General features: G+C 40.2%; 2 protein-coding genes across 3 annotated transcripts in view; one reads left to right on the top strand and one right to left on the bottom strand.

The window, feature by feature from the left end:
* HAUS6 (HAUS augmin like complex subunit 6) overlaps nucleotides 1-5,024 on the top strand; it is a 43,833-nt gene extending 38,809 nt beyond the window's left edge. For both annotated transcript variants that reach the window (XM_033439723.2, XM_033439724.2), the window contains one exon: nucleotides 1,201-5,024. In XM_033439723.2, coding sequence (XP_033295614.1) covers nucleotides 1,201-1,295 — 95 coding nt within the window. In that variant the 3' untranslated portion in view covers nucleotides 1,296-5,024. The remainder of the gene's footprint in view (nucleotides 1-1,200) is intronic.
* Nucleotides 5,025-6,257: 1,233 nt separating this feature from the next.
* On the bottom strand, nucleotides 6,258-8,081 carry RRAGA (Ras related GTP binding A). Its single transcript, XM_004276106.3, has one exon. The coding sequence runs from the start codon at nucleotides 7,627-7,629 to the stop codon at nucleotides 6,688-6,690; it is 942 nt and encodes a 313-aa protein (XP_004276154.1). The 5' UTR covers nucleotides 7,630-8,081; the 3' UTR covers nucleotides 6,258-6,687.
* Between the last annotated feature and the right edge of the window lie 3,215 nt (nucleotides 8,082-11,296).

Here is an 11,296-nt window from a genome sequence, read left to right on the forward strand (position 1 = left end):
CAGTGAGAAGCCCACACACAGCGATAAGAGTAGCCCCTGCTCGACACAACTAGAAAAAGCCTGTGCGCAGCAACGAAGACCCAACACAGCCAAAAAATAAATAAATTTGAATTAAAAAATAAATAATATAGTATCTGTGGTTTCGTTTGAAATAATTTGATGGGGGGTGCAGTGACAAAACAAGGTAGGTCATTGTATTACTTTCCTAGGGCTGCCGTAACGACGTACCACAAACTGGGTGGCTGAAGACAACAGAAATATTTTGTCTCTGGAGAAAACAAGTTCTGGAGGCTAGGATTGAGAATCAAGGTGTTGGCATGGCCGTGTTCCCTCTGAAGCCACTAGAGCAGCAGTCCCCAGCCTTTTTGGCACTGGGGACCAGTTTCGTGGAAGGCAATTTTTCCATGGTGGGGGGTGGGGAGGTTCAGGTGGTAATGCGAGGGATGGGGAGTGGCAGATGAAGCTTTGCTCGCTCGCCTGTCACTCACCTGCTGTGCGGCCTGATTCCTAATAGGCTGCGGACGGGTAGTGGTCCACAGCCCGGGGGTTGGGTACCTCTGCACTAGAGGATGATCCTTCTTGATTCTTCTAGCTTCTGATAACCCCCAGGTGTTCTCTGGCTTGTGGCAACATAACACATTTCTGCCTCCATCTTCACATGGCATTCTCCCCTTGTGTTCCGTGTACCTTCTTATAAGGACATCAGTCCTGTAGATTAAGGGCCCATCCTACTCCCATCTTACCTTTTTTTTTTTTTTTTTTTTTAATTCTTTTTGGCTGAGTTGGGTCTTTGTTGCTGCGCGCGGGCTTTCTCTAGTTGCGGCGAGTGGGGACTACTTTTTGTTGCGGTGCACGGGCTTCTCATTGTGGTGGCTTCTCATTGCGGAGCACGGGCTCTATGCGTGCGGGCTTCAGTAGCTGTGGCTCGTGGGCTCTAGAGCGCAGGCTCAGTAGTTGTGGTGCACGGGCTTAGTTGCTCTGTGGCATGTGGGATATTCCCGGACCAGGGCACGAACCTGTGTCCCCTGCATTGGCAGGCAGATTCTTAACCACTGTGCCACCAGGGAAGTCCCAGAATAATGGTAATTTTATTGCAGTTACATATTTGCATGTGAACTTTTTACTGAAATTTGCTACCACTTGGAATTTGTCCTATTTTTTCTTTATAATGTTTGCTTATCCTTTTTTCTCTTTTTGAAGTCAATTTTGCAGAAGAAGAAATCTTGAATAAGAGCCTTGATGCCAAAGAATCTCCATCCGACTTGAAAGATGAAGTAGTAGCCCAGTCAACTTAACTATGATGAACTTAAGTTGAAGCAATGTCACAGGATAAAAACATTTGTAATTTAAATACACATTGGAAGTGTAACTTTTTCAGGGTCTAAAAAAGTCCTAAATAATGCTTTTTAGCCTTCTCTACTGATTTTAAGTAAGGAGAGTATGTTTGGATTTTCTCTCTGTATGGATATGGGGTTGAAATGTGAAGTATTTGGAAAGCAAACAAGTTATGAGAAGCCATTTTGGTTTCTTGGATAATCTTGTGGGCATGAAATGGCATAGTATTAGGTTTACTAATTCATTATGTTCTAATTTCAGTTAATTAACATAAGGATGAGTAGTTTTTAATGTGTTTTATTAAGTGGTTAACTTAATAGCCATTGGATATACTGATCTTTCTTTTTAGGGAAATATACAACTTTTATTGTTTCTTTTTACAACATTCTGGTACTAAACAAAAAAAGTGAGGAAAGTAATGCTTTGGGGTGTATAATCAAAATGACAAAGTTTAAGTTTGGGAAAGCTCTAAAGAGGCTTAATGATTATTCAGGTAGGTTGATCCTGGAAAATGATGTTTGATGGAATAAAGTGCATGTGATGATAGTGAAGACTGGAGCAGAATGAATTTAGAAAAAAGGAAAAAGGCAGAAGATTACTAGATACTTTTGAGGGACATTATAAATCCATTCAGTGGGTTGTATAGCAGTTTTATATTTAGTCTAATTTAGACTTTGAGAATTTAACTCTAGTTTTTTATTTTAACAGAAAAAGTGTAAATTAAAAAATTAGTCTGTTTGGTTTTTTTTGGAGGGGCACTGTTTTTGGGGAAGGGAGCTAATTTTTTTTTCAATTTTTAAAAAATTTTTTATTGGAGTATAATTGCTTTACAATGTTGTGTTAGTTTCTACTGCACAGTGAAGTGAATCAGCTATACTCATACACACATCCCCTCCCTCTTGGACCTCCCTCCCCCTCACCCCCCATCCCACCCAACTAGGCCATCACAGGGCACCAAGCTGAGCTCCCTGTGCTATACAGCAGGTTAAGGGAGCTAATTTTGATTGTTACTTTCCTCCTCAAAAACCATCAGTTCCTCACTGCCTACAGAATAGCTTCAGATTAACGAGAAAATTGAATTTGCGGTTAAATAACTTGTTCAGTGTTACACAGCTAAGTCAGTGGTGAAGCTAGGATTTGACCTTATTTTCCTTCCTTAATATACCAACAAGACCTCCTAGAAGTAACTAAAAGGCCAGGATTTAGGATATGGCTGCAGGAGTGGGCCTTCTGGACTCTAAATGGGAGTCAGATGTGAGGCCTCTTGTACAGTGTCCTGCCTCATGTAGTTTAGACCCCCTGGCCAAGAAAACGGCTTGTCTTTAGCATCCAAGTGATGAATACATGCCATTGCCCTCTGCGAACCAGGTTGTTAAGCACACACTGGAAGGGTGGTAGCACCTACAGCACCCATGTCTAGCCTCAACTCTTAACCATCACAGCCTTGTCCAGTTTGCCAAGAAACTGGCAAGAAGAGGAGAAAAGTTGAAGAGTTCTGGAAGTGGATGGGCTTAATACTTCATCTTTCTTCACTCATTTTGGCTTACTTTCTGTGTTGCTTGTTTGATCCAAGTTTGAAGGCCAGTCTTTTTTTGTGAGAAAAGACAGAAGAAAAGCACAAATAACTGCCTTCTTTGCAGTGGAAAAGAAAGAGGAAGAGAAAAGCTTCTCCTAAGGTGCCATATCCTTTTATTAGTTAACAGAACAAATAGGGACTCTCTAAGTCTACTGGGAAACTGTCCTCTAGTCTTAAGAAACCTAATATTGGTAAATCCAAAATTAACATGCTAAGGAGAAGGTATTAGCATCTACAAAGGGCCAGAGCTATTCCTGGATACTTAATATATCATTTAAGTCTTATACTTCTGTAAGATAGTGATATTGTACCTATTTTACAGGTAATGATACCGAAGCTAGGGAGCTTAAATGACTTGTCTAAGATGGACTTGAGGAATTACCTGGAATACATCTTAAAAAAACATGTATTCTGTAGGTCTAAAGTGAGGATTAGAAATCTGCATTTTAAATAGCTGCCCTGGTAATTCTTAGGCTCAATAAATAGCTTGAGAGCCACTGCTAATGGATAGAGATTCACATTCAGCCCTGGGGTATCTTAAAGAAGCTAGGTACACTATTACATTCTGCTTTAGAGATATGAGCTCTCTGATAAGGAAGCTGAAGTTCATCAATAAGTGTGGGCCCTGAATTAATGGGAATCACAAGACCAAAATATCTTTGGATATTAATAGATTTACAAAAACCACATCGTTGTTGAGTCACACCTGTGAAAGGCTGAGAGTTTTTGGCATTCTTCCCTGTCCTTTGTATGCCAGTAGTATAAACAAAAGTATATTAAATCTGTCACTTTCTCCTAAACCATTTTGTTTATGACTCCTCTTCCTTATCCAATATTGCCTGCATTACCTGCCTTTTGACCTTAAGGGACTGCTTTGACCATATCACTTCTTTGTTTAAAATTCCATTAATGGTTCATTGTTAATTCCAGAAGTGAGTTCAAATTTAAAGGCATATAAGGTCTCCTCCATAGATTCCTCTTTTCCCTCTTCCACTATGATCTCCCCCCCACCTTTTTTTTAACTGAAATGCTTTGGTGGGCATGTGTCTTTAAAAATCTTAATGCACAGTTCTGAAGCTGGAATATCCTACCTTCATCTCCCAGCCTTTCAGTTATAGTTTGTCCTTTAGGGTTCAGAACAAATCTCACTTTCACCTTGAAGTCTTAATCTCTTATCCCTGGGACTGTCCCTTCTCTGAAATCTCCTATGGCTTATGTTAACTTTTATTCACTTAGTATTTTTCATTTATTGCTTTTATTGTATTTTTTCATGGTTGTGATTTCTCCAGTTGTATTGATTAAATACATACAGACATATACTTACGTAGATATGTGTGTGGGGTGTGTCCACACATACATATACTCCAAGGGCCATAGATCATCCTTAGCAGATACTGAAGTATTGGAATTGTTTTCTTTGCCTCTGTGTGATGGAATTAAAGTAATGGTAAAGACGGAGGGCTACTTTATTGCTGTAAGAGTACTTTTTCTCATTACATTCACAGCAGAATATACCTTGTTTTATTCACTATTCATAAGATGGTGTGTAAACTGACTTCTCTATCAGTTTGAAACTTTAGACAATGCCCTTATGTTCTAATTGTTTTAAATGTTTAAAGACAACAAGCATATAATGTTGCTTAACATGAAAAATGTTATCAAGTGGAATAAAGACTATTGGTTGTTAAAATCAATTTGGGGGAATTTAATTGAAAACAAAAATACAAGTATTTTGAAAGCATTCTTTACCATGTGTTTCTTAACCATGATCTATGGAGTCAATCTGATTTAAATTCTTGAGACCTGTATAAAAGGAAATCCTGTTTTTCCCCTACTCTGAGTATACTAAAATTAAAGAAGATAGGTTTAAGGACATTTTCCTTAATGTAAAGAAAGTATTTGCTAAAGTAAAGCTCTCTTTCACGTTAAGTTGCACATACATAGTTGATATACCTTTTGCGTTATGCACTGTGAATGTTGAATTTAAAATATTTGTGAGTCCTCCATGGGACTATCTGTAAATGTTTTACATACTAGTCTTGAATAAATGTTCAGTATTATACCACCTAGCTCTAGATTTATTAAATGTATTTTAAAATGATTTTTAAAAGTACATATATACCCTCAGAGTTCATTTGGAGTCTATACTAGCTTATTGCCAAAGGCCCTAATTAGACTAGTTTAATAACATATCTGAACAGCTTCTTGCTCTTCATGGGTAGGGATCTTGTCATCCACAGGTGCTGCTATAAAGGATTTAATAAATGTTAAATAACTTTATAAAGGTTTGGAAATTCCCTATGACTTATATTTAATGTCTGTAAATAGAGATAATGCCTCATTTGTAAAATGAGGTGAGAGGAGTTGATCAGAGGTGTTTTGGCTCTAAGATACTAGATTTCATTTAAAACAATCTATGAGGCGGCTGTAACGGGGCACTTTAGGTCTGTTTTTTGATTTCACTATACCACACTGCCAATTCAAAATAGGAACCTTAGAATTCTTCCCCCAAAGTATGTAATCTAAGAATCTGATTCAAAATTATCCAATTTCCAGACAAATACAGATGGGAAAGTGATCTTGCCCAAAGCAAAACACTATTCTTTGAGAAGTCATTTAACTTCCTGGCTTCAGTTTACTCAATCTATAAAATTGGGGAATTTATATGAAGGAATAATGTACAGCTAAAAAGCTAGGATTTTTATGATGAAGAGTTAGGAGAGGTTAGGAGAGGATCTGCAATTACACTGCCTAGGTTCAGCTGTATAACCTTAATAAGGTCATACCAGTTTTCTCATCTATTAACAGATAAAAGTAATCTACCTCACAGGTTGTGAGGATTAAGTAAGAAAATGCACATCAAGTATTTAAGAATACCTGGGATTTAGTAAGGGCTTAAATACTTAGCTAGGCTTCACATCCAGTAATTTGGGAGCGGGGAGGAAGAATGGCTCAGTGGGTGGTATTGACAGCTGACACATTACTGAGTATGTGCCAGGTACCATTCTAAATGTTTTCCATGTTGCTTTAATTTAATCTTAATCCAATAAAGTAGTGCTATCCTTATCCATATTTTACAAATGAGGAAACAAGCACAGTAAAATTAAGTACCTTGCCCAGTTCACAGAGCTAGTAAGTGAAGGGACTAGAATACTAACTCAGCTCAGGTGGTCTAGCTCCAGAGACCGTTCTCTTAACCACACTGCTACAGTTGCTATGAAACATCGTTAAGGTGATGGGAGCCAAGATCACAAAATCAAACTTACCAGTTAAGCAATACTTGTGGGCAATCAGAATCTATAGCTTTAATATTAACCACCTTCAAATTATTTCAAATAAGACCATATTTTAAATTGCTAACAGCAAATGTTTATTCATGGTTGAAGCCAAAAAGAATTTATAAATGCATTTTAATACCTTGCTGATAAAATAACATTCCACCTTTGCAACCTTGTAAGGAATACAGGAAGATATTGTAAAGGCTTTGATGTGTATATCTATTATAACCAGGTAATCAGAACACACACACACATACACCACCACCTACTTTAGTGTTAACACCATACCAACTTTTCAGAAAGGCCATCTTGAAGCTCTACTGGATAGCTGAGTAAATAGCGTCCAAGGCTTGAAGACTGGGGAGAAGGGAAGAAAGGGATGGAAGAAGTAAGCAGCACACATTTCAAAGCCCACTTTTAAGCACACGACATTATGAATATTAAAAGAAAACGGGGGAAGGCAATTCAGCATTTTCAGAGAGCGCATTTTGGCAATATTCAACGCATAAGAAGGCTGTGCTTGGGACCATCCACTCTCTCCAGCTTCTCAAAGTGTTTCCTGGCATTGCGAATGTTGATCAGAGTAGCTGCAGAAGGGATCGACGGATCTGACATAACCACCATCACGTACGTGTTTGATGTGAAGATGTCGATGAACGCAGCGAAGTTAGAATTCCTAACCTCCATGCTCTGGAAAGAAGCGGCCAATTTACTGCAGCTCAGCTTGAACTGCTTAATAATGTTGCTGATCTTCTCGAATCGGTGGACGTCACGCTGCTCTTTGCACTGGTAGTGGGAAATGACCAAGAACGTCGCCCTCTCAAACAGCAGAACTTCATCGGCCTCAATAATCTGGGCAAAATTCCTGAGGTTCATCTCCAGCTGCTGAACATTGGGAATCAGCTGATAGACAATACTGGACCAGGCTTTGTAGAGCGTTTCATCCCAGATGGATGTTCGAAAACAGGCACACTCCAGCGGGCGAGACAAACGCCTCAGGTCTTCCTCTCGCTCTTTAAAAATCAGGTCACGCTGATCCTCCTGAACCAGATCCATTTTGTGCACCAGGCAGAAGATTTTGGCATCAGGAGAGTTCTGGAGGATGGCTTCCAGACACGACTGGTAATAATGCATGTCCTTTTCCAGTTCGCGGCTCTCCACGTCGAACACGTAAATCAGAACCTCGACATTACGGAAGATGTTGTCTCGCTGGCTGGTGAAGTAATTTTCCATGAAGGTGTCCTGACCGCCACAGTCCCACAGATTCAGCACCAGGTTGCCCAGAAATCGGACGTGGGAGTGCTCCACATCAATGGTGGCACCCAGGCGCCGGGTGTCACGAGCGATGTAATTGGCAAAGATAATGGACCTCATGCTGGTCTTCCCCGACCCGCTCTTCCCCATCAACAGCACCTTTTTCTTCATGGCTGTATTTGGCATCACCCGCCGGAGCTGCCGCGGACTGGGCCTCAGGGCGCGGCCTAACTGCAGCGAGTCGGAGGGAGGGAGGGGCCGAGGCTTGCGGGGGCTCCGACGGCCGGGCCGTGCAGCTGTGCAGCCGGAGAAGCCGAAGGTGCGAGCTCGGCGCTGGGAAGGCGGCGACCGGTGAGCTCTTTCTCGGGGCAGAGCGCCGTGGGGTAAACCGCTGCAACCGCTACGGAGAAACGCTCGCCTTCCGAAGAGGAGAGTCTCTGCGTCTCCGCTGCCACCCACTTCCGGCGGCGATCTCGCGAGAACCCGCGGTCTCGGCCTTCGCTGCACAACGAGCTTTGATAAGCCGCTCTTTTAACGAAACGCAGCAGGGCCCACCCGAAAGAGAAAATGGAAGGTGAACCCGGGAATCTGGTGTTCTGTTCTGCTATTTAAACGGGGCCTACGGTTGCAAATTGTACGTGTGTGGGCAGTTGGGAGAATGCTGCCACCTCGTGGCCGAAAAAACCCCAGCACACCACTACGCGCTTTAAGAGCGCGGTGTGCTGTTGCGTGGTTTTAGGCCTGAGCAGCAGGCAGGGAAAAGCCGAAGAAGGCTTAACTTCTCCGCCCAGTTAGGCCTCCTCAGATTCCCTGGTTTACTCAGTACAAGGACAGGGGAGATAAAAACTGTACAGATGTTCAGAAGTAAGTGATTGCCCATTGCTACACAGCTGAATGGTGGTGAATCCCTCCCGGGAGATATCCTAACTCCCAGTTAGTGCTTTTTCCACTTGGAAGCAAGTTCCTTTCTTACACCTGCTTTCTCGGTAGTCTCAGACTTTGGGATTTATAATCAGAATTCCGAAGCTTGAGGAAACTCTAATATAGAACATTACTTACTACTCACAATAACCCTATGAATAAATAACCTCATTTTCAAGTCAGTAAATGGAAGCTTACAGGGGTTAGGTAACTCTACCAAGTTACACGTCTATTACATAATGAAGTGCAATTTATTTTTAAAATATAAATTGTATATATTTAAGGTGTCCATCATACACAGTGAATACACAGTCCATACACAGTGAAATGATTACAGTCAAGCTAACCTATCTTGTATAGTTACCAGTTTTGTGTGTGTATGTGGTGAGAGCACTTGAAATCTACTCTCAGTAAATTTCCAGTATTCAATACAGTGTTAACTATAGTCATCATGTTGTAGGTTAGATCCCTAGACTTACTTATCCTGCATAACTGCAACTTTTTATCCTTTGACCATCATCTCTCCATTACCCTCACTTCCCCCTACCTGGTAATAACTATTCTCTCTGCTACTATGTATTTGACTTTTTTTAGATTCTACAGATAAGTGAGATCATGCAAGGTTTTTCTTTTCTGTGTCTGGCTTATTTCACTTAGCCTGATGCCTTCCAGTTTCATCCTTGTTGTAGCAAATGGTAGGATCCCCCTTTTAGAGGCTGAATAATATTTCATTGTATATATAAACCTCCATTTCTACTTTTTTTAATGTAAAAAGATTTCTTTTGATTTTTTTGTTCAAAACTTAACACATCTTCAGTTTTCTGAGCCAGTAAGAATGTTGTCTAACACCATATTCTACAAGTGGATATTGACATAAATTTTAGCTAAAATATATCAACAGAAGAATTCCTGCTATTCTTAGAAAAGTTGAACATTTTTGGTTTTTAGCATTCAATTTATTTAAATTCATCTAGTACTTATATTGGATTATGATGATTTTTCCCCCTTTTCCCCAGTGTTATTGAGATATACTTGACATATGATATTGTATGTTTTAGGTGTACAATGTAATGATTTGATATATGTATATATTGCCAAATGATTACCACAATAAGCTTAGTTAACACCCATCCCCTCACGTAGTTACATTTTTTTTCTTGTGATAATTAATAACTTTTAAGATCTACTCTCTTAGCAAGTTTCAAATATACAATATCGTATTGTTAACTATAGTCACCGTGCTGTACATTACATGTCCAGAACTTATTTATCTTATGACTGGAAGTTTGTACCTTTTGACCACTTTCACCCATTTTTCCAACCTCTTCAAACCCCACCTCTGGCAACCACCAATATGCATCTATGAGTTTGGTTTTTTTAGATTCCACATATAGATGAGATCATATAGGATTTGTCTTTCTGTGTCTGACTTATTTCACTTAGCATAATGCCTTCAAGGCCCATCCTTGTCGTTGCAAAAGGCAGGATTTCTTTCATTTTTATGGCTGAATTCCCTCTCCTGTCTCTCTGATATTTATTGATATATTAATATCAATCACATTTTCTTTATCCATTCATCCATCAGTGGACACTTGGGTTGATTCCACATCTTGGCTATTGTAAGGAATCCTGCAATGAACATGAGGGTGCAGATATCTTTCTGAGATAGTGACCTTTCCTTTGAATACATACCTAGTAGTGGGATCGCTGGGTCATATGGCAATTCTATTTTCAATTTTTTTGAGGAAACTCCATACTGTTTTCCATAGTGGCTGCACCTACATTCCCATCAACAGTGTACAAGTGTTCCCTTTTCTCCACATCCTCACCAACATTTGGTATTTGTGGGGGGTTTTAAAAATTTTTATTGGAGTATAGTTGCTTTACAATGTTGTATTAGTTTCTACTGTACAGCAAAGTGAATCAGCTATATGTATACATATATCACCTCTTTTTTTGGATTTCCTTCCCATTTAGGTCATCTATTTGTGTTTTTTGTTTTTTGGCTGTGTTGGGTCTTAGTTGCTTAGTTGCACACGCAGGATCTTTGATGAGACATGAGGGATCTTTCCTTGTGGCGTGCTGGTTTTCTCTTCTCTGGTTGTGGTGTGCGGGTTTTCTCTTCTCTAGTTGTGGCGTGTAGGTTTTTTCTCTCTCTAGTTGTGGCACTCGGGCTCCAGAGAGCGTGGGCTCTGTAGTTTGCAGCATGTGGGCTCTCTAGTTGAGGCGTGCGGGCTCAGTAGTTGTGGCCTGTGGGCTTAGTTGCCCCGTGGCATGTGGGATCTTAGTTCCCTGACCAGGGATTGAACCCATGTCCCCTGCATTGGAAGGCGGATTCTATACCCCTGGACCACCAGGGAAGTCCCTACTTGTTTTTTTTTTAATGATAGCCATTGTGAAGTGATATCTTACTGTGGTTTTACTCTGCATTTCTCTGATGATTAACGATGTTGAGCATCTTTTCATGTGCCTGTTGGCCATCTGCATGTCTTCGCTGGAAAAATGTCTATTCAGGTCTTCTGCCCATTTTTAAACTAGGTTGTTTGTTTTTTTGATGTTGAGTTGTATGAGCTGTTTATATATTTTGGATATTAACCCCTTATCTGTCATATCATTTGCAAATGTTTTCTCCCATTCAATAGGTTGTCTTTTTGTTTTGTTGATGGTTTCCTTTGCTGTGCAAAAGCTTTTGAGTATAATTAGTTTCCATTTGTTTATTTTTGCTTTTATTTCCTTTGCTTTAGGAGGTAGATCCAAAAAAATATTGCTGCAATTTATGTCGAAGAGTGTTCTGCCTATATTTTCTTTCTCTTTTTTTAAAAAAATAAATTTATGTATTTATTTATGCCCGTGTTAGGTCTTCGTTGCTGTGCGCGGGCTTTTTCTAGTTGCAGTGAGCGGGGGCTACACTTTGCTGTGGTGCGCGGGCTTC

This window comes from Orcinus orca, chromosome 6 (assembly GCF_937001465.1).
Source record: "Orcinus orca chromosome 6, mOrcOrc1.1, whole genome shotgun sequence".
Classification (NCBI taxonomy): Eukaryota; Metazoa; Chordata; class Mammalia; order Artiodactyla; family Delphinidae; genus Orcinus; species Orcinus orca.

Bases quoted from the DNA above. Each gene is read 5' to 3' on its own strand.
- RRAGA (XM_004276106.3), bottom strand. From the start codon at position 7,629: ATGCCAAATACAGCCATGAAGAAAAAGGTGCTGTTGATGGGGAAGAGC.